This window comes from Rhincodon typus, chromosome 13 (genome assembly GCF_021869965.1).
Source record: "Rhincodon typus isolate 14 chromosome 13, sRhiTyp1.1, whole genome shotgun sequence".
Classification (NCBI taxonomy): Eukaryota; Metazoa; Chordata; class Chondrichthyes; order Orectolobiformes; family Rhincodontidae; genus Rhincodon; species Rhincodon typus.
In genome coordinates, this window is record NC_063344.1 from 61,566,552 (window position 1) to 61,590,544 (window position 23,993).

At 43.2% G+C, this 23,993-nt stretch overlaps 1 protein-coding gene across 1 annotated transcript; it reads left to right on the forward strand.

The window, feature by feature from the left end:
• Positions 1 to 234: 234 nt before the first annotated feature.
• On the forward strand, positions 235 to 21,599 carry srprb (SRP receptor subunit beta). The gene is made up of 7 exons (XM_020517429.2): positions 235 to 475; positions 6,787 to 6,881; positions 9,437 to 9,514; positions 11,840 to 11,922; positions 16,699 to 16,835; positions 17,367 to 17,421; positions 21,075 to 21,599. The coding sequence occupies exons 1-7, from the start codon at positions 361 to 363 to the stop codon at positions 21,289 to 21,291; spliced, it is 780 nt and encodes a 259-aa protein (XP_020373018.1). The 5' UTR covers positions 235 to 360; the 3' UTR covers positions 21,292 to 21,599.
• Positions 21,600 to 23,993: the final 2,394 nt, after the last annotated feature.

Consider the following 23,993-nt stretch of genomic DNA (forward strand, 5'->3'; position numbering starts at 1 on the left):
TATGAACTATTTTATGATTCTTTGCATCGGTCACTGGAAAGTTGATTTATTTTTAAAAGAGGATGGCTTTGTCCCAGAGTCTGAATATTTTTGGAATAAAACACTCGGACTACATCTCCCATGGTGCGGTGCGGAGCAGGCTAAACCTCCCATAGTGCAGCGCGGGGGCCGGGTACACCTCCCATGATGCAGTGCGGGGCAGGGTTCTCCACCCATGGTGCTGCGCGGAGCTGGGTACACCTCCCATGGTGCAGTGCGGAGTTGGCTACATCTTTCATAGTGCAGAGCGGGGCTGGGTACACCTCCCATGGTGCAGCGCGGGGCTGGGTACACCTCCCATGGTGTTTTGGATGCTCTAACATGGCGGCCGCCACGCTGCAGCTTTACCTGGAGTCGATCCGCCGGAAGCTGGAGCTCCGTGATCCGAATGTGCTCGGGGTGGTCGTGGCGCTGGCCGCGGTGCTGCTCACCTTCGGTAAGGAGGAGCCGGAAGAGGCAGGCCATTATCCGGGGCCGGGAGAGCCAGGCCTTGAGTGATCTGCCGTGGGGCTTGAGGCCGGGGTCTGGCCCTGACCCCCCAGGCGCCGGGAGCGGTGTGAGCAAGGAGCACCCTGTCGGTGCAGAGGGTCATCCAGGCCCGTCCTTTCCCTTTCAGACCCCTGACACAAAGAAATACTTTCCATTAACCTGCAACCGTGTACAGATATCGGGGATTACCCTGAAGAGTTTATTTTCTCATGGTGTGGGATACACAGCTGCCAATTCGTATACATCAAGCAACAAGGAAACCAATGCTAGATAGTCTTTATTTTGCAGGTATCAGGTGAAGAGATAAATGTTGGCCAGAAAAGCTACCATGTAGGGTATTTTTAATTCCCCCGAGTGAGCAGACAGAAGTCTCGACTTGGGGACAGTGCAGCAGCCCTTCAATCCTGCATTGAAATGGCAACTTTGGTTGTCTGCTTGAGGTTTTGGAATGACTACTTTTTTCTGACTCAGGCAAGAGTGACGCCTCATCCAAAATATTTGAGGAAAAACAGTTTTGAAGTGTCCAGTCCAGCATTCATCCTTCAAATGAGGTGCGTGCACACACACACACAAAGGAACCGCTTAACCATATGTTTATTGCACTTTTACAAAGCAGAGCTCTCTGTGTTGAGTGAAAGGCTGCTATGCAGGAATCCTGCACTTGCTGAAGTAGATGCACTTGTTCAATCTGTTGCTCCCTCATTTTTTTCAAACTGGATTAGAAAGCAGAAGTCAAAGAACAAATGTCCTGGCCCAGCACATGATCCACTCAAGTTGCAAGAGCTCTCAAAGTTTAGCAGCTGGAATCAAAAGAGCAGGATTTAGTTTGAGGCCAAAAATTGTGGATTGGTGGCATAGTCTCTATGTGCCTAGGCCTCAAATATTCACTGTACTTCACTGATGGAATAGAACTCTAGATATTGAAATGTGGCAGTGACACCAGGGTTGGTGAAATTGTAGACAGTGTAGATGGAGTCGTTATATTACAGAGATGTTACTACATTAAATAAATTGACAAATGGAGTTGAATATTGGCCATCCATGCTGGACTCAAAAGGATAGAACATAGAACAGTACAGGCCCTTCGGCCCACGATGTTGTGCTGAACTTTTACCCGAAACCTAAGGTCTATCTAACCTCCATCACTACCTTATACTATCATCCATTGGCCTATCTAATAGCCGCTTAAATGCCCCTAATGAGGCCAACTCCACTACCCTCTCCGGCAATGCATTCCATGCCCCTACCACTCTCTGAGTAAAGAACCCACCTCTGACGTCTCCCCGATATCTACCTCCTTTCACTTTAAAATTATGTCCCCTCGTAAAAGCTACCTCCACCCTAGGAAAAAGTCTCTGGCTGTCTACTCTATCGATACCTCTGATCATTTTGTACACCTCTATCAAGTCACCTCTCATCCTTCGTCGTTCTAAAGAGAAAAGCCCTAGCTCTCTCAACCTTTCCTCGTAAGACCATCCCTCCATTCCAGGCAACATCCTGGTAAATCTCCTCTGCACCTTTTCCAACGCTTCCACATCTTTCCTATAATGAGGTGATCAGACCTGGACACAATACTCCAGATGTGGCCGAACCAGGCTTTTGTATAGCTGGAGCATAACTTCACAGCTCTTGAACTCAATCCCTCTATTAATGAAAGCCACCACCCCATACGCCTTCTTAACAACTCTATCCACCTGGGTGGCAGCTTTCAGGGAACTGTGAACATGAACTCCAAGATCCCTCTGCTCCTCCACACTGCCAAGAATCCTTCCGTTAACCCTGTATTCTGCTTTCAAGTTTGTCCTTCCAAAATGAATCACCTCACACTTTTTCGGGTTAAACTCCGTCTGCCACTTCTCAGCCCAGCTCTGCGTTCTATCAATGTCCCTTTGTAACCTAGAACAGCCCTCTCCACTGTCCACAACATGACCCACCTTCGTATCGTCCACGAACTTGCTAATCCACCCTTCCACTCCTTCATCCAAATCGTTTACAAAAATCACAAATAGAAGAGGACCCAGAACAGATCTTTGTGGTACACCACTTGTAACTGAGCACCATGTTGAATATTTTCCGTCCACTACCACCCTTTGTCTTCTAAGGGTCAGCCAATTCTGAATCCAATCTGCCACACTTCCCCCTATCCCATGCCTCCTTACCTTCTGCATGAGCCTACCATGGGGAACCTTATCAAACGCCTTACTTAAATCCATGTATACCACATCCACTGCTCCACCTTCATCTACGTGTTTGGTCACCTCTTCAAAGAATTCAGTAAGGTTTGTGAGGCATGATCTACCCCTCACAAATCCATGCTGACTATCACGAATCAAACTGTGCCTTTCCAAGTGATCATAAATCCTGTCTCTCAGAGCCCTTTCCAATAATTTGTCCACCACTGACGTAAGACTAACTGGTCTGTAATTTCCGGGGTTTTCCCTGTTCCCTTTTTTGAACAAGGGAATGACGTTTGCCTCTTTCCAATCTTCCGGCACTGTACGCGTGGACAGTGAGGACGAAAAGATCATCGCCAAAGGCCCTGCTATCTCATCCCATGCTTCCCATAGAATCCTTGGATAAATCCCATCAGGCCCGGGGTCTTAACTATCTTCAACTTCCTCAGAATTCCTAGCACATCTTCTTTACTAACATCAACCTCCTCTAGCCTCCCTGCCTGTTTCACAATGTCCTCCTCTACAACTAGGTCCCTCTCAGTTGTGAATACTGAAGACCTCTCCTATCTCTTTAGGCTCTGTGCACAAATTCCCTTTACAATCCTTGATCGGCCCTACCCTTTCTCCGGTCATTCTCTTGTTCTGCACATACGTGTAAAAAGTCTTGGAGTTTTACTTGATCCTACCCGCCAAGGTTTTCACATGCCCCCTTATAGGTCTCCTAAGCCCTTTCTTCAGCTCCTTCCTGGATAACTTGTATCCCTCTAGAGCCTTTTCCATTCCTCTTTTCCTAAACCTTACATAAGCCTCCTTCTTCCTCTTAACCAGTCATTCGACCACTCTCAAGAGCCATGGCTCCCTTACTCGACCGCATCTTCTCTGCCTGCTAGGGTCAAACATATTGAGCACATGCAGTATGCATTCCTTAAACAATCTCCACGTTTCTGTGGTGCTCTTCCTTGACAGCATCTGTTCCCAATTTATGTTACCCAGTTCTTGCCTAACTGAATTGTAATTACCCTTCCCCCAATTATAAACTTTACCCTGCTGTATGTACCTATCCTTATCCATGACTATCATGAAAGAAACAGAGTTATGATCACTACCGCCAAAATGCTCTCCTACCAACAGGTCTAACACTTGGCCCGGTTCATTGCCAAGCACCAAATCCAAAGTGGCCTCTCCTCGTGTTGGTCTATCTACATACTGTGTCAGGAATCCTTCCTGAACGCACTGGACAAAATCTGCTCCATCTAAACTATTACAACTAAAATGTTTCCAATCAATATTTGAAAAGTTGAAGTCACCCGTGACTACAACCCTGTGACTTCTGCACCTTTCCAGTATCTGCCTCCCAATCCGCTCCTCTACTTCTCTGCAACTATTAGGGGGTCTGTAAAAAACCCCCAACATAGTGACTGCTCCTTTCTTGTTCCTGACCTCAACCCAAACTGATTCTGTGGACATATCATTCTCGAACTGCCTTTCAGTAGCTGCTATACTCGTCCTGACTAGCAATGCCATTCCCCCACCTCTTTTTCCACCCTCCCTGTTTCTTTTAAAGCATCTAAATCCTGGAACTTCCAACATCCATTCCTGTCCCTGAGTTACCCAAGTTTCTGTAATGGCCACAACAACGTAGTTCCAAGTACCAACTCATGCTCTAAGTTCATCCGCTTTATTTCTGATACTTCTAGCATTGAAGTATACACACCTCAAACCATCCCTGTGTCCACAATTACGCTCCATTGACTGCATTTCTTTATAAACCACCTCACTCCCTGTTGTGTCTGTTGGAAGGCCGAATATCTCATCCTCTGAATTATAAATCTGGTTCCCCACCCCCTGCCAAACTAGTTTAAACCATCCCGTACAGCTCTAGCAAACCTCCTTCCGGTTCAGGTGCAACCTGTCCTTACTGTACAGGCCCCACCTTCCCCAGAATGTGCTCCAATTATCCACATAATGGAAGCCCTCCCTCCTACACCAGCCCTGTAGCCACGTGTTTAGCTGCACTCCCTATTTCTTACTTTGTTATCACGTGGCACTGGTAGTAATCCAGAGATAACTACCCTGTTTGTCCTGGACTTCAGCTTCCAACCTAACTCCCTGTACTCGTTTTTCACATTCTCAGTCCTTTTTCTCCCTATGTCATTGGTACCGATGTGTACCATGACTGCTGGTTGCTCACCCTCCCCCTTAAGGATCTTAAAGACACGATCTGAGATATCACGGACCCTGGCACCCGGGAGGCAACATACCATCCTTTCATCTCGTTCACGTCCACAGAACCGCCTGTCTGTACCTCTTACTATTGAATCCCCCACTACAATTGCTCTCCTATTCTCCACCCTTCCCTTCTGTGCCACAGGGTCAGGCTCAGTGCCAGAGACCTGTCCTCTATGGCCTTCCCCTGGTGGGTCCCCCCACCCCCAACAGTATCCAAAACGGTATACTTATTATTGAGGGGAACGGCCACAGGGGATCCCTGCACTGTCTGCCTATTCCCTTTCCCCTTCCTGACAGTCACCCAGCTACCTTTTTCCTGTACCTTGGGTGTGATCACCTCCTTATAACTCCTCTCTATCACCCCCTCAGCCTCCCGAATGATCCGGAGTTCATCCAGCTCCAGCTCCAGTTCCCTAACGTGGTTTTTGAGGAACTGGAGTTGGGTGCGCTTCTCGCAGGTGAAGTCGGAGGTGACACCAGCAGTGACCCTTACCTCCCACATCCTGCAAGAGGAGCATGCAACTGCCCTAGCTTCCATTCCCTCCACTCGAGATTTCCAGCAGAAGAATTAAAAAAAAGGCCGTACTTTACCGAACCTCCACACAGTATTTTTTGGTTAGAGGAGGAGGATGGGTGGGAGACACTACACGTATAGTGTTTCGGGTTTAGCTAATGCCCGAATTTATCTGTTTCTTCCTGGCTCGCGTTCCCTCCACACACCTGCCACTGAAAACAAGAGGGCTGCTTGCTGCACGAGGTAAGTTTTTTATTCAGGGAGAAACAAAAACCGCCTTATCTTCCCGTCGGCACTCTGGCTCGCGCTGCTGCCGCTGAAAACAAGAGCAAACTGTGCTCAAGAGCAAGATAGAACTGATTAATTTCTAAATAGCAAAAAGCTGGCAGTAGTTGAGGTTCAAAGATACAGGAGGGTACAAAGAATATCAATGCATCATGGATAAGTACAGAAAATAATCAAAAGGCCTAATCAAACGCCTAATCATGGTATCTGGTGTTTGTTCAGGATATACTTCTACAAGCAAAGGGCAAAAATCTGGAACACTAACAAATAGAGTCAGAGCTGTGCAGCATGGAAACAGACCCTTTGGTCCAAATCCTCCTAAATTAATCTAGTCCCATTTGCCCCATATCCCTCTAAACCTTTCCTTTTCATATGCCCATCCAGATGCTTTATAATGTTGTACCTGCCTCCACCACTTCCTGTCACAGCTCATTCTATACCGGCACTACCCTCTGCATGAAAAAGTTGCCCTTTAGGTCCCGTTTTAATCTTTCCCCTCTCACCTTAAACCTGTGCCCTCTAGTTTTGGACTCCCCTACTGTGGGGAATAGACCTTGGCTATTCACCCTATTCCTGTCCCTCTTGATTTTATAAACTTCAGCTCCAGGGAAAACATTTCCAGTCTGTTCAGCCTCTCCCTATAGCTCAAACCCTTCAACCCTGGCAGCATCCTTGTAATTTTTTTCTAAACCCTTTCAAGGTTCACAACATCCATCCTATAGCAGGGAGACCAGAACTGAATGCAGTATTCCAAAAGTGGCCTCACCAATGTCCTGTACAGTTGTAACATGACCTCCCAACTCCTATACTCAAAGCACTGACCAATAAAGGTGAGCATACCAAACATCTTCACTATCATAATTGATGCTGGGGTAGTTGGTTTTAAATCTGGAACTTTTGTTAATAAAGTTATTAAGAGGTGTGTGACAAAGAGGGATCTATGGAACTAGATCTTAGATTAGCCATAATTTCTTTAAATGACAAAAGCAGCTCAGGCTTAATGGTCCACACTCTTGTTCCATTAACTTGATAGGTGTTTTCTGTTTTGTTCTCCAGTCTTTTTGGTCCTATTGAGGAGCAGAAAAAGCCGTCGTAGTGCGGTGCTTCTAGCGGGTTTGTGTGATTCTGGGAAGACTCTACTTTGCTGTAGGGTAAGTCTCTTTCAGAGTGAAACATTATTCCTGGGGAATCCAGCACCTTGACTGTTTGAAGTTTTTCACTGCATGACACTGTATTCCTAATTAAGAGTTCCTAATTGCTGTTGCCTGTGGATGCTGATCTGGTAAACTGTGTGCCTAGAGTTCTGTGTATTGCTTCCTTTTGATTTAGTAGTTCTTCATGGTTCCTCAAAATGTTCCCCTTCAGGAGTCATGAATGAAGATCCACATATGAACTTGCTACAGCTCTGATTTCCCTTTCCCTATAGATACCCTGTAGCTGAGCTGAAGGATCTATTTCTCTGCCTGTACCAATAATATTGTTCTATAGATAGCCATGTGGTTACATATTGCCTTGTGTGTCTTGCTGTGAACTGTTCTGCACAATGGTGAGATGCTTTGTAGTAGTGGATGTAAGAGATGTCACTTCTGTTAAAGGCAGTGTTTTCAACTTATTCCATCAGCTTTGTCTGCAGCACAGAGATGGTGGGGAATCAGGTGCTGTATTTTTGTCTGTTCCCAATGATCTTAGACAAGTCAATGGAATGAATTGGGAGCTTTATACGGATTTGCTAAATTCATAAAGTCTCTGTGCACTGAGCTGAAATCACAGCCAGGTCTCTAAAAGGATACTGTAAGGAAGAATATACTGTCTCATTCTACAGGGCTTTATTTACGTAAAAAAAAACTACTTGCATTTATATGGTACTTCTTCATAACTACCAGACATCTTAATGTACTCTACAACCTATTAAGTACTTTATAAAACAGTCTTTTAAGAGCACCGTTCAGCTCTGAAGTCGAGTCAGATGGACTCAAAACATTAACTATGTTCCTCTCAATACAGATACTTTATCACCATTTCTCTAGCATTTTCTGTTTTTATTTCAGTTTTCCAGTATCTGCGTATTTTTGCTTCTATTTAAGTAGATTATGAAGTTTAAACACTGTTGTCATATAGGAAAAGTGGCAACTAATTTGTGTTCAGCAAAATCCCATAAACAGCAATGTGTCAGCATCAGATAATCTGTAATTGGCGAATGTTGGTTGAAGGACAAATATTAACCAGTTCACGAAAGATAACTTCCCTGCTGTTCTTTGAAATTGTGCCATGAAATCTTTTACAAGCATCTGAGCAGGCACATGCGGCCTTAGTTTTTCAGCTTAACTGAAAGATGACAGCCCAACATTGTAGCCTTGGTATGGGGCGTTGGGATGTGGTGTACTGTTAGTAGGAGAGTGAATATTGTGAATATGAGGGTGGGTGAGGACTAATAGTAAGTGAATTGGAAGGAGGCTGGTAACTTTTAAGCTGGGGCAGTGAGAACTCTTCTTGTCCTGTACAAGTCTCCTTGGAGAGATTTGGCTGAAGATAAAGCACACAGTAATGTTGACTGCAGCACTAAGTAAGGACTGTTTGGTAAGTAAGAAGAGGAGTCTCCACACTGGGGTTTAACCAGGATACGACATACATTGTTTCCATCAGATTTCCTGTGGGCCTACTATGGTAAATTAGGTAATCATAAAAAAGATGGAGCCATGCTCCTCTTGTAGGTTATAAAATAAACCAATGAGCTGTGGATGATTTCACTAGGGTTAATGGCTGTTCAGGCTGAACAGCAGTTTCCTGTGGGAATGTCGGTTTTGGAAGGCTGTAGAACTTCTGGAATTGAGATACAGAATACAATGTGTCAAACTACAGAAGGGAGATAGAGGGCTTGGTGATGCGGTGCAATGAAAACAATCTGTCACTCAACGTCAGCAAAGGTAAAGAACTGATGAAAGGAAGGAGGGGAACATGACCTCGTCTACAGCTGAGATTCAGAGGGAGAATAGCATCAAGTTCCTCGGAGTGACAATAACCAACAACCCATCCTGAAGTTCCCACGTAGATGCGACAGTCAAGAAGGCACAAGAACGCTTCCTCTTCCTCAGGCGGCTCAGGAAATTTGGCATGACCATAAGCACTCTCACCAGGTTCTACAGATGCACCATTGAAAGCATACTGTCCAGGTGCATAACAGCCTGGTACGGCAACTGCTCTGCCCAGGACCATAAGAAACTACAGAAGGTGGTGTGCACAGCCCAGACCATCACGGAAGCCAACCGTCCATCCACGGACTCCATTTACATGGCTTACTGCTGTGGAAAAGTGGCCAACATCATCAAAGACCCATCAAACCCCGGTAATGATCTCTTACAACCCCTTCTATCAGGCAGCAGATACAGAAGCCTGAACACACGCACCAGCAGGTTCGGGAACTCCTCTTTCCCGGCCGTTATCAGACTGATAACGCTGATTTTGCTAACGTCAATCACACCTAGCGCACGCCCTGTGCAATGTAACCTGTATGCCTCTAAATCTTTTTTGATCTGTACATCCTTTGCTGACTATGATCTGCCTGTACCACTCGTAAACAAAGCTTTTCACTATATTTCGGCGCACGTTACAGTAAACAAATCAATCGAATGTTTCTTTTTCAATAGAGAAAAGAATTAGGAATGCACAACATCACAGTTCTTCTGACAACTCTTCTTTCTCATTTCAGTTATTGTCTGGGAAGTTTAAAATTACACACACATCCATAACCAGTAACTCTGCACTGTACAAGGTCAGAAGTGACAAGGTAAGTGTGCACTAATAAGCCTACGTTTTTGCATTTGTTGAAATAAGCAAACCAATGGTAGAACTGGCTTGTTGAAACAACACTTGGTTTTTACAGCAGGAAGGAATGGAAACAAAGTCATCCCCTTCTCTCATCTCTCCACATCTATGGTCTTGAATAATGTCCAGGAAAGAATGATCATAATAGTTGAACTTTATAAGCAGTGCTACCTTTTCAATAAGATGAATACCTTCATAATTGATGCCTCTTGACTGCGTTCACCTGATGTGCTCAGCTTAACCATTACATCTCTCTTCAGACTTTATGCAATTAGAGATTGGAGGAAAAAAAATACAGTCATACAGCACAGAAACACACACTTCAGTTCAGCCTGTCCATGTTGACCAACTTTCCCAAACTAAACTAATCTCATTTGTCTGTGTTTGGCCCAAATCCCTCACTGCTTTTCTATTCATTAACCCCTGTTCAAAAGACTTTTAAATGTTGTAACTGTACCTGCATCTACCACTTCCTCTGGCAGTTCATTCGACATTCGAACCACCCTCTGTGTGAAAAGTTTGTCCTTCGGATCTGGTTTTAAATCTTTCCCCTCTCACCTTAAACCTATGCTGTCTAGTTTTGGACTTCCGTACCCTAGGGAATACCCTTTGCTATTCACCTTATCTGTACCCCTCACGATTTTATAAACCTCTACAAGGTCAACCCTTAACCTCCTACGCTCCAGTGATAAAAGTCCCAGCCTATCCAACCTCTCTTATAACTCAAACACCCCAGCCCATTAATATCCTTGTAAGTCTTTTCGGCAGTCTTATTATTAAGTAGCCTGACGTGTGGTACCTTATCAAACACCTTCTAAAAATCTAAATAGATTACCTCTACTGCTTCCCCTTCATCTGTCTTCCTTGTTAACTCTGAATGTGACTTATCTTATCAAATGCATTATGAAAATCTAAATAGATAACCTCCACTCCTACCTACTATCTATCCTTTGTATTAACTCCGAATGTGTGTTACCTTATCGAACACCTTCTGAAAATTTAAATGGATTACCCCCACTGCTTCCACTTTATCTGTCCTCTGTATTAACTCCGAATGTGTGTTGCGTTATCAAATGTCTTCTGAAAATCTAAATCAATTACCTATACCGTTTCTCCTTTATCTATTATCCATGTTAACTCCGAATGTGTGGCACCTTATTGACTGCCTTCTGAAAATCTAAATAGATTACCCCCACAGCTTCCCCTTTATCTATCCTCAAAGAAGTCCAGTTGATTTGCCAGGCCTGATTTACCCTTCCTGAAGCTATACTGACTCTACTCTCCACCAGAGTGGCCTTGCTGTTCTTTTCCTCCTCCCTGTGGGGCTGCCAGAGCTCTCTGGAATGTGCATGCCCACCATGGCACCCTAGTATTCCAATATCTTCAAAAATTCATTACATTACCTTCTCTGAAACTTCAAGCACTTGTCTCGTTCTGGGGTGTATTTTGGCAGCAAATGGAGACAATTCTTGTACTTGATTTTATTTCAAATTCTTTTGGAGGTGTTGTCAAAAGAAAGATCTGCATTTATAGAATGCCTTTTCCTGTTTGTCAGAAGCAACCAAAGCTGTGTGCAGGAAATGAGTCTGTTAGAGGTACAGTCACTGCCCCAACATGGGCAAAAGCAACAGCTATTTTTGTCACTACTGGGTGTCTCAAATAGAAATGAGGAGAGCGATGTGTTTGGATCAGGCAGGGATTTACGCACAAGCGGTGCTCCCTGCCGTTGTTCCAACAATGCTACCTGGACAGGTGATTGAGTTATCTATGGGTGTGCACACTTCTGATTCCCACCGTTGTTGTTGAGTTGGATAAATATTTGTTTGAGTCAGCTGATGTTGCTTTCACCTCTCTGTCAGAAGTAGGTTTACACCTCACACCATACATGATAATATCAAATAGGCTGACTCTACTGAGGAAGAAAATTCATATGTGGCCTGTTTGGCTAATGAATTCCTGTTTAATGTGTCTTTAAATGAACAATGGGCTTAAAATGGGATACCCCCATAATCTAATAGAATATATATGGTTGATTATAAATTTTCAGCGCAAAATTTCAAGCCTTTCTTGGGTTCCAGCTCCCTCAAAGTCATTTTACTTTTCAGACTCTTTATTCCTTTCGCAGTGCAAGCTCTTCGAATGATACCAGTCCAAATATTAAAAATGGAGAAATATCCAGCTGCTTGTTTGTTGCAAGGACTAACCAAGCAAATGCCAAAGGACTTGCATTGCTCAAAAAATCAAGGTTGCCAAAAAAAAATTGCTGATCTTGTATTTCTTCTGACAGGGTCCTGCTGTGGTTTTATATGACCTCCCTGGTCACGAGAGTCTGCGTCTTCAGTATTTGGAGAAGCACAAGGCTGATGCCAGGTGATCTACAGAACCAAGCCATGCTATATATTGTATAGCTGTAGATTTAGGAGAAATCTCTTTGCCATTTGGGAAGTTGTGAATTAACTTTAAGCAGTGGTGAGCTGCAAGGTAACAATTTTTTTAGGAGGCACACTCAAATAATTTTTTAATAGCAAATCTCACTGATTTCATTTTTTTCACTCAGAAACTTCTTAGTGAATCCACAAAGTTCATTTTATGCTTTAAGATATCTGAACTTCATGGTGAAAGATTATGCATAATGCTCAGATCTGAAGTAACGGTTTTCATGACTGCATACAACAAAAAAAACTTGCATTTCTGCAAGATACTCAGTTTGGAATTTTAATTTTAATTAATTTTAATCTCAAGGGAGGCACAGTGGCTCAGTTGTTCACACTGCTGCCTCACAGTGCCAGCGACCTGGGTTCAATTCTACCCTCAGGTGGCTGTCTGTGTGGAGTTTGCACATTTTCCCTGTCTCTGTGTGGGTTCCCTCTGGGTGCTCCAGTTTCCTCCCACTGTCCAAAGACGTGCAGGTTAGGTGGATTGGCCATGGGAAATTGCACCACAGAGTCCGGGGATGTGTAGGCTAGGTGGATTAGCCATGGGAAATGCAGTATTACAGGGATGGGGGAAGGGTGCAGGTGAGATGATCTCTGGAGCATGAATGCGGACTGAATGGGCTGTATCTGCACTGGAGGGATTCTTTGATTCCATGACATTGAGCTGCAATTAAGCAAAAATGGATGCTGAGATAATGAAGGCCTTAGATGAGTATTAACGTTCAGTTAAAGTTGTGAGTTTTGAGGAGCATCTTACAAGAGGACAGGATCTGGGACGTGACACCAAGGCATAGTTATTTTGATTATGGAGGCACAGGTAACAGTAGGCAGCAAACAGGGGAATGTGAAAAAGTGAAAAGGTACAGTATGACAACTATGAAGGAATTATTTTTACAATCTTTACACGGAAGCTGCCCTTTGGCTTGTGGCATGTATAATTTCCATAATATATAATTTATAGCTGTATAATAAAAGGATGCATGATTGAAAACCTTAATATTTCAGCTACAGTGAAACAGCCAGCATGGACGTAGGTAGGCAGGAATAGGTGGGTCATGCTCTGATTGAATTGTTTGTAAAGGGGGCTAACAGGGTAGACAGCCGAACGTCTATCCATGTCATTTACATGGAGGCATTGTTAGTGGGAGTCTGTTCAGCGAGAGCTAAAGCTTGTAGAATCGAAGGAGAATTATTGGCTTGGTTCGAATATCTGGCTGGATGGCAGGACACAATCAGTAGGAATTAACTTCACCGATAGATTAGAAAGTCGCATATTCAAAGTGCCACACAGTAGACTGTTTAGCAAGGTTAGATCACACAGAATACAGGGAGAGCTAGCCATTTGGATACAGAACTGGCTCGAAGGTAGGAGACAGAGGGTGGTGATGGAGGGCTGCTTTTCAGACTGGAGGCCTGTGACCAGCGGTGTGCCGCAAGGATTGATGCCGGGTCCACTGCTTTTTGTCATTTATATAAATGATTTGTATGTGAATTTAGGAGGCATGGTTTGTCAGTCTCCAGATGACACTAAAAGTGAAGGTGTACTGGACAGCGAAGGTTACTCTAGAGTACCGCAGGACCTTGATTAGATGGGCAAATGGGCCAAGGAGTGGCAAATGGAGTTTAATTTAAATAAATGTGAGGTGCTACGTTTTGGAAAGGCAAATCAAGGCGGGACTTATACACCTTAATGGTGAAGTCCTGGGGAGTGTTGCTAAACAAAAAGCACTAGGGGTGCAGATTCATAGTTCCTTAAAAGTGCAGTTGCAGGTAGGCAGGATAATGATGAAGGCATTTGCTAGGCTTACCTCTATTGGTCAGTGCATTGAGTATAAGTGTTGTGGCTGTACAGGACATTGGTTAGGTCGCTTATGGAATACTGCATTCAATTCTTTTCTCCCTGCTATAGAAAGATGTTAAAGTTGAAAGGGTTCAGAAAATATTTCTAAGGATGTTGCCAGGGGTGGTGGGTTTGAGCTATAGGGAGAGGCTGGACAGGCTGGGGCTATTTTCCCTGGAGCGTTGGAGGCTGAGGGGTGACCTTATAGAGGTTTATAAAATCACAAGGGGCAGAGATCAGGTGAATAGCTAAGGTCTTTTTTCTTTTCAGGTTAGGGCAGTCCAAAACTAGAGGACATAGGTTTAAAGTGAGAGGGGAAAGATTTAAAAGAGACCTATGGGTCAACTTTTTCACACAGAAGGTGGTGCATGTATCGAATGAACTGCCAGAGGAAGTGATCGAGGCTGGTACAATTACAACATTTAAAAGGCATCTGGATGGGTATACGAACAAGAAGGATTTAGAGGGATATGGGCCAAATGCTGGCAAATAGGACTAGATCAGTTTAGGATATATGGTTGGCATGGACAAGTTGCACCAAAGGAGCTGTTTTGGTGCTGTACAACTCTCTGCTGCCCTCAGTCTATACTGCACGGAGTCAAGCTGACTAATCCCTGTTGGATAGATGCCTCTGATCCCACCGGTACTCTTTATAGCAGAGTTGGTGTCCAGAGCCTGAGCTTTTCACTGTTCGACCTCCCCACGGTGCAGTAAAAATAAAGATAGAGAACTGGGACAAAGGGAGCATTTTCAGGGTGGCAACCTGTGACTAGTGGAGTGTCACATGGATCAATGCTGGTGCCACACTTATTTACAATAAGTATTAATGACTCAAATGAGGAAAGTGAATGTGCCATGTTTGTGGATGACACAAAATAGGTGGGAAGGCAAGTAGTGAGGAGACACAGAGTCTACTGTCCATGTTAGGCGAGTGGGCAAAAACTTGGCAGGTGCAATATATTGTGGAAAAATGTGAAGTTGTACACGTTAGAATAAAAACAGATATGGCAATTATTTAAATGGGGAAAGACTGCAGCACAGGGATTTGGGATTCCACAAGTTAAAAATCACATCCAAGTTTAGTAATGGGGAAGATAAATGGAATGATGGTCTTTGTTTCAGAGGGAATCAAGTCTAAAAATAGGGAGGTCTTAGTAAAACTCTACAAGGTGCTAGTCAGACCACACTTGGATTACCATGAACAGTGTCGGTCCCCTCATCCAAGGAAAGACATACTGGCATCGGAGGTAGTTTAGAGACAATTCACAAAGTTGTTACTGGGTATGGAGGGATTATCTCATCAGGAGAGGTTGAGTTGGTTAGGTCTGTACTCATTGCAGTTTAGAAAATTGTGAGGTTGCTTTGATCATGCCTGTAAGTGTCTTAGAGGCCTTGACAATGGAGATGTGAAGAAATTGTTTCCCCTTGTGGACCACTGGGCATAATCTGAGTGAAGAGTTGTCCAGTCAGGACAGAGATAAGGGGAACTTTCTTCTCTCAGAGGGTAATGAATCTGTGGAATTCTTTACTACAGAGAGTTGTAGAGGAATCAAAGTTTATGGGGAAAAGGCAGGAAAGAGAATTATCAAATCAGTCATGATCCCATTGAATGGCAGAGCAGACCCGATGGGCTGAAAGACTAGTTTCTGCTCCTATGTCTTATGGTATTACATAGAGTCATACAGCACAGAAACAGGCCCTTCGGTCCAACTCTTCCATGCTGACCAAGTTTCCCAAGCTAAACTACTCTTGTTTGCCTGCATTTGGCCCATATCGCTCTAAACCTCTCCTATTCATGTACCTATCCAGATGTCTTTTAAATGTTATAAGTGTACCTGCATCTACCACTTCCTCTAGCAGTTTGTTCCACATACGAATCATCCTCTGTGTGAAATATTGCCCCTTGGGTCCCATTTAGATCTTTCTCCTCCCACCTTAAAAATATACCACCCTAGTTTTGAACTCACCAACCCTAGGGAAAATACCATTGCTATTTCCCTTATCTATGTCCTTCATGATTTTATAAACCTCTATATGGTCACCCCTCAATCTCCTACTTTCTGTTGAAAAGGCTCCAGCCTGTCCTTATAACTCATCCCTCAAGTCTGGGCACTTGGCATTAGCAAAATTCCTGGTTTCCCTATCTTGCCTTTCTGAAATTTTGGTGAAAAACGAGGCTGTTGTTGTAGGGGAATCAATAATGGAGGATCTAGGGCCTGGAAGGTCAGACAAGGTATATGCTTGGCCTTTATGTTCGTGAGTAACCACTTCAAACCGAGTGATCAAAGCACTTCCATTCCCTTCCCAGTTGCATCTCAAAAGAAACCTTTTAAGGTCCTTCCTTACAGCACAGCAGCAAAGGACAGCATTTATATCAAAAATTTCTGTCAGGGTTGGCAACAGAACAAACGTTCTGCTGCAAACCTTCTTACCTGGTGGGGTAAAAAAGAGGTTGCAGTCCATCTGTTTTATACAAACAAATATTTTTGGAACACATTAAAGAAAAAAGTTGTTCCTCTGAGCCTGTGCAGTCATGAATGGGCTGATCAGTTGTTGGTGCTGGCTAATTTTCTGTGTGATTTCATCATTGTTGGATCACTGAGGCAGAGGTTATCAGATTGGGCCTGCCCAAATTTATGACAAGCCATCACTTTTACCTGCCTCACTGTGACTTGATTTGTTAGGGGGGAGCACAGCTTTTGTTTGGATTACTACAGTTTGTTTATACCATGTGTGATCTAGATATTACATGCCAAACACAAGTTATATCCAAACTTTGTTCGTGCCTTTAGGATAAGGAGCGGAGTTGTTAAATAAAATGCTGAGGATTTTTGGTGAGCATGGACCGATTTCAGTTTTGTTTTCACACAGAGCCATTGTCTTTGTAGTGGACAGTGTGTCGTTTCAAAAAGAAGTGAAGGATGTGGCTGAGTTTCTCTACACGTTACTAACTGATGCTGTGATTGCGAAGAATGCACCCCCACTCCTAATAGCTTGTAACAAGCAAGGTAAGTCGAAGATTGTTTTTGCTTTGGTCTAGCCTGGTGATGCAGTTGTTGTACGATGTCTAGGCTAACAATCTGGTAATTATTCTCCCAGAAAACTGGCATGATAGCTGAGTATGTCCTAGATTGTTTGCAACTTGTCTGTTCCAAGTTATCAGTATAATCTGGGGGCCTCTTCATTTTGTCCCTAATTTGTGGTTGGTGAGAGTCATAATTCTGCCTTTTGCTGTGGGAGTAGAGAATTTCATCTCTGCTGGATATCACAGCAAGTCAGAAATTGGCAGCTGTCTCTCAGAAGCTTTATTCTCAGAATTTACATCTTTGGTCAAAAATCACACAACGTTGGGTTATGGTTCAACAGGTTCATTTGTAAACACAAGCTTTCGGAGCTCTGCAGTTCAGACTTGTGACGAAGCTTAATCAATTTGTAGACATTTCTGAAATGTAGTACTTGGTCTTTTTGGCTCAAGTGCAAATGAAGTTGTTGGTGTGCTCCACAAAAACTTGTCAATACTGTTTTCTGTTTAATTTCAGATGTTACCATGGCCAAGTCTGCAAAATTAATTCAGCAGCAATTGGAAAAGGAACTGTAAGTGTCAGATTATTGCACCATGTGACTGTTGGAATGCAAAATATCAGAGAGGACTTTTTTGTTTAGGAGTTTTATCATTACAAACTTCCTATTGCTCAGTTTGGGAGAGAAACATTATATATTGGATCTGTGAGGAGTCCTGTCTTTGAGTAGCAGACTTGGCGTTCTGCCTGCACTTCAGTGGCTAGTTTGCAAGAGAAAGTCAACTGAAGACAGCATGATAACTGTGGGAGATATTGCACCTTAAAATTCCACATGTTTTAACAGTGAAAAGGCAGCATTAGCTTAGGACCATGTGCTATATTCTTCTTGAGCCATGATATGTCCTGGTTAGCTTCTGGTCAAACAATAATGATTCTTTATGGGAGAAATTTGAGAAATACTGAGATGTTTTGAGTGCTGTATGCAATTTTCCAGAAGTTTGTAATGTATAACGCTTAGTTTCTTGAGAGAGCTGCAGTGTAAGCTTTACACAGAAAACCATTCAAGCTAATTTGACATTAATAAGAGAATTAATAGTCCAGAATCTGCCTTTGCTACATGTTAATGTCCCTTGTGAGTCCTTTACAGCTGTGTGGAGTATAAACTGCAAGTCAGTCGACTTTTGAAGTGGCGACTGTGTGGTTGCAAATCTACAGGTGTGGGTCTTAAAGTAGCTCTGTACAAAATCAGCTGGAATGTTAAAGGGATTTCCATTTGATTTCAAATAGGATCAGGAGTACACCCAAATGACTCACTGAGCCTGCTCCATCATTCAATACAATCACAATGATCAATTGCATTTATCCTACTGTTTTCCATATCCTTTGATCAACAGCTCTACTCCAGCCTTAAGTATATTCAATGACATGCCATCCCATAATGCCATGGGGCAGCTAATTCCAAATTGTCACAACCCTGAAGTTCTTTGTCATCTTAGTACCAAAAAATGGCCCCTAATCCTGAGATTCTGTATTCTGTTTTCAATATTCCATCCAGTGAAAACAATCCCAACCCCTTCAGAATCTTGTATGTCTTAATGAAATCACCCCAAACACTTCAGATCTGCAGCTATGTGTTCTTGATTAATATTTCTGTAGCAACGTGTTAAATCTAATCATGCCAGCCTGCACTGTTTCAAGCAAGTCTGTTGTGGAACTGCAGTGTCAGTACAAAATGCAACCCTTTGCATCAATGGTAATTGACATAATTGTACTGATGAACACTGAAGATATATTTCGTGGTAGTCAATGAAGAAAAAAGATGTTCTTCCCCAAATCAAATCTGCTTCCAGTCAAGTTCTACCTTCTCTGTTTTCAAATGAAGAAATATCTTAATAATATTGTCTCAACCTGCAAAGAGAACAACCATACATCATTTTACCGTGTGCAGCAGCTATTTCTTGATCATCTTAAAGGCTAATTGTCTTTCTTCCTTGTAAATATCTGTTGAATATTCAGTATGACTCAGCTTTCCTGATTTAAACCTCTAAATGCTGGAAGCAAGTAATTAGGAAAGCCAATGGAATATTGTTTATTGAGAAGGGAATTGAATGCAAGAGTTGGGAGGTTAGGCCTCAGTTATACAGGGCATGGTGTGGCTACATCTGGAGTATTGTGCAAAGTGTTGGTCATTTTATATAAGGAAAAATGCATTCGATGTAGTAAAGAAAAAGTTTACCGGATTGTTGGCTAGAGTGGGGAAGGGTAGTTTCCTGATGAGAGAAAGTTGAACGATTTAAGTGTGTATTCATGACGTTTCAAACAGTAAGAAGGCACTTGATTGTAACATATAAGAACCAGTGGGGTTTTCACAGGGTGGGTATTGAAAGGATGCCACCTCCTGTGGGGAGAGTCCAGAACTAGGGGCCACTGTTTTTAAAACAAAAAGGGTTTGCCCATTTGGGACAGAATTTCTTTCTCTGGATGTCATGAATCTTTAGAACTGTCTTCCTGAAAAGGTGGTGGAAACAGAGTTTTTGAACATATTTAGGGCAGAGGTAGATACTTGCTCAGCAAAAGGGTGAAAGATTGCACAAGTAGGGTAGAATGTAAAACCATGATCTTTTGAATGGCAGAGTAGGCTCAAGGGGCCGAATGGCCTACTCCTGTTTGTAACTTGTACTTCTGTAGTTTGTGTTAAACAGGGAGGGGTAGAAATCCATCACAAATTGTTACCTCTGTCAAATTTTAACAGTGCTAGCTTAATTAGAATGTGTTGACTTTTCCGTAGAAAACAACATTTTTTTTGGAAAAGATGAATTCCAATATTTTTTTCAATGAATGCATACACTGTGGAAGCAGGCCATTCAGCTCATTGAGTCCACACCAACTCTCTGAAAATCATCCCTCCCAGACCTACCCCCTACCCTATCCTTGTAACCCTGCATTTCCTGTGGCTAATCACTGAGCTTCCACATCCCTGGCCACTACAGGCAATCTAGCATGGCCAATCCACCTAACCTGCACATCGTTGGACTGTGGAACGAAACCAGAGCACCCAGAGGAAACCCGCGTAGACATGGGGAGAAGGTGCAAACTCCACACAGACAGTTGCCTGAGGGTCGAATTGAACCCGGGTCCCTGGTGCTTGCGAGGCAACAGTGCTAACCACTGAGCCACCACCCTTGCAACCTTTTATAAGTGGTTGGGATTCTTCAGAGAGTGTGTGTGTGTTTCAGTAATGGTACCTTCCTGTTTGAAATTTATGCTTCTCTGCAATAGCACAGACATTCTATACAGACATATTAACCTTTAATCTCTGTGCTTTCCTCTTTTAATTGACTGGATGTTACTTTACATAATGGCTCAAGTTAAATCTCAACTCTGTGCCAAGGCATTTCAGAAATCTCAGCATTGTAAATATCAAGGGTGTTTACATTTTTAGACAGAATTAGCAAAATGACTTGTAATGTATTCTGTTTTTTAAGTTATACCCTCATTTGCTGTAATGTAAAAGTTTCTGCCTTTGTGATTTAATGTATAAAATCTTAACGTTGTACGGTATTCAAAGTAGAGTATGGGTAACAGCTGAAAAAATGGAATCCCTCACCATTAGATCACAAAGTGCAATTTTGGAAATAGCCTACATCAACATGCATTATCTTCACCTAGAATCATAGACTCCCAACAGTGGGGAAGCAGGCCTTTCGGCCCATCGCGCCCACACTGACCCTGCAAAGAGCATTCCACCCTCATCATCCTATCCCTGCAACCCTGGCTAACCATGGCTAACCCACCTAGCCTGCACATCCCTGGACACTATAGGCAATTCAGCATGGCCAAACCACGTTGCGCAACATTGGACACTGGGAGGAAACCAGAGCACCCAGAGGAAACCATTGCAGACACAGGGAGAACGTGCAAACACCACGCGTACAGTTGCCTAAGGGTGGAATTAAACCCAGGTCCCTGGTGCAGTGAGGCAGCAGTGCAAACCACTGAGCCACCTGTTGCCATCATTAAAGTCTTGGTGCTTATTATTTTTAGAACTAAATGCACATAGTATGTCTGAACTTTACTGGTGATTATAAACCGTCTGGCCGTGATGCCACTTAAGCATGTCTGTTCAGAAATGCCAGTACCCTGCAAGTGAACTGTTTGGTTTGTTTGTTTTTGGCCTCCATGTGCCACTTTGGATTTGAACTATATTTTATCTTCTCTTGTCTGCAGCAACACTCTGAGGACAATTCGCTCTGGTGCACCAAAGTCTCTGGATGGATCTAGCACTGCGAGTGTGCTGCCCTTAGGAAAGAAGGGAAAGGAGTTTGATTTCTCCCAGGCTCCAATGAAGATTGAGTTTGTGGAGTGCAGTGCACAAGGGAACAAAGGGGACAAAGCAGAGGCAGACATTGGAAATGTGGAGGCATGGCTTACTAAAGTAGCATGAACAATAAGACGGTCTTAAAAATGAAAGTTGTGTCACGCTGCCAACCCAAGAGAACTGATTCTCATGCGTGTACGTTTGCAACAAAAATGAGTCTGTGACCAAAGATCCTAAAGTCATGTTTTTAATGCAGAACTCCAGCTGAATGATGTTTGCCATAGCTACCTTGAGCTGAGCTCGCTTGATACTTCCTATATGTAAGTGTCAGGTAGGACAATGATGTCAGTGTTTTGTATGTTGCTTGTGTTACTGAAATGGCAGCAAACTATCTTGTCTGTTAATATGTGAATAAAATAATGGATCTAAACCAACCTTTACAGCAGGACTGTCTTTCTTTAGAACTGTACGTTTTTGTGGTATTTCATTTAAATTTCGAGAACATAAGTCGAGTGGCAAGCATTTATTTAAAATACACCCCAGACTTTCCATCCAGTGTGCTGCTATTTTATATCCAAAACTAATTCTTGAGATGGGAGTTGTGGATATTTTGTTTAAAAACAAAATAATTTAATTTCATTCTCTTGTTTCTGGTCATCACATAATTAGTGCAATCTCAGCTATGCCTGGTACACAAGAGATGCTGGTGGCAGTTTGACCCCCCCCCCCCCAATCAAGTCAACATTCCAAGAGACCTTTGAGACAGTATCCAGAGTCCAGTTTTCTTCAGGCTGCTTCACCAGTGACCTGCTCATTGGCATTGAGTTTGCTGCTAATGATCCCACAATGGTTTAGTTCCATTCGCAACCCCTCTGATGATGAATCTGGATAACATTGCAGACTGGTGCCATATATGTGATCATCTCTAATTAAACTAATTATCAATAGCTTGTAACACCGTCCTCTCCAAGCAGACATCACCACCTGCAAGTTTCATTCCAAGTCACTCATCATCCTGACTTGGAAATACATCACCACTCCTTCATTGTGCAAAAACAGAAGTTACTGGAAAAGCTCAGCAGGTCTGGCGGCATCTATGAAGAGAAAATCGGTTAACGTTTTGGGTCCGGTGACCCTTCCTCGGAAGGTTCCGGGTCACTGGACCCGAAATGTTAACTCCAATTTTTCTCTTCACGGATGCTGCCAGACCTGTTGAACTTTTCCAGCAACTTCTGTTTTTGTTCCTGATTTACAGTATCTGCAGTTCTTTTAGTCTTTCCTCCTTCAGTGTGACTGGATTGCAGTCCCAGAATTTCTTACCTAACAGCATTGTGGGTCTACCATATGGGCTGCAGCAGTTCAAGAAAGTAGATCATCACCACCTTCCCAAAGACAAGTCGAAATTGGAAATTGATGCTGGTCCAGTCAATGATGACCACATCCTATGGCTAAAAAACTTGCAGTAATTTGAATTGCACCATAATATGTTTGTAGGTTGTGTAAATGATGGAATTTTATAGTAAAGCATATTATACATGTAGCATGTGTTGTCTTATGCAGTAAACCTCACTAACCAGAAAATAATATGTATTGAGTACTATTGATATCAAGCAAGCGATTCTAATTTTCTAAGTTAACCTCTAGACACTTCACAAAATTTTTGTTTTCAGGGATCTGTTCTGAACCTTGAGCTAGTTATGAACAATGTTGTGAGCCGACCAATTAAATTGTGGGTTCAGTTGAGCATTTTGCTATAAAAGTCTACTTATGGCTCTTTCTATTTAACTGGACAATAGATACTCAAATGTGAACTCCTCAGTACGAGAAGATGCATGCTGTTTCTCATGGATTTTAGTTAATGTGCTGATGTGTCATTCATTCTGAGCTGTGACAGTAACTCCTCCCTTCTGTGGGCTGGGAGCTGAGAATGTACCTCTCTTGCATTCCTCCCCATGAAAGAAGAAGGAAGTCATACAGTGTAGCCGGTGTCATCCCTACCTCTGAATCAGGTATGCAATATTCAATTCCCCCTCTGGATTTGCTTGTTGAACAACATGTGTTCATAGGATAACCAAGCAGGCTGATTATTGACTGGTAGATTCTTCCACAATGGCAGGCAGCAAGAATAGGGAGAGTCTTCTGGGCAGCAATGCTTGGTTCAGAGTGGTGCCTTCAAGTTCTATCTTCTGGTGACAGGCTGGGGAATATATAAACGTGCGTTTTGTCTGTGCAACTTGTTACTAGCCTCTATAAATGAGACTTCTACAGAAAACTGTTTTTTGTTGCAACTTGGCCTGGCTACTCCTGCGATACTGCACTGAAAATTAATCAGGAGCTTGATTGTAAACTCATGCTAATTTGGAAGAATATTTCCAGTCCTACTTTAATCCCCAAACATCCTCAGGTTACAAGAGACTGAGAGCTCAACCTGCTAACATCATGTTGTTAAATAAGTGAGGAGTGTGATGCAAAGAGGTCAAATGAATGCCGCTTTAAATTTATTTTTGAAAAGTTAGACCACGCTTCCTGCTCTTTTTCGAATTCTGTGTCTTGACACACAAAATTAGAAAGGTTGTTTGTTTTAGACTTCTGGAGTGAAGCCCCATTAAAGCTCACACTTTGCATTGCTGCATCGTTTTCACCTAATTCCACCTGGAGCTTTGGTCCCGGGAGTCAGAAGCGGCCCCTGGTGGCCGGTGGCGGTATCACGGGCCTTCGAGCTCTCCCTGGCGGTGGGCGTTGGTATCGCGGGCCCTCGGGGTCTCCCTGGCGATGGGTGTTGGTATCGCGGTCCCTCGGGCTCTCCCTGGCGGCGGGTGGCGGTATCG

Coding starts and splice junctions, on each gene's coding strand:
- srprb (XM_020517429.2), top strand. CDS start 361: ATGGCGGCCGCCACGCTGCAGCTTTACCTGGAGTCGATCCGCCGGAAG. Junction 9,515..11,839: donor ACAAGGTCAGAAGTGACAAG/GTAAGTGTGCAC, acceptor TTCTTCTGACAG/GGTCCTGCTGTGGTTTTATA. Junction 16,836..17,366: donor AATAGCTTGTAACAAGCAAG/GTAAGTCGAAGA, acceptor GTTTAATTTCAG/ATGTTACCATGGCCAAGTCT.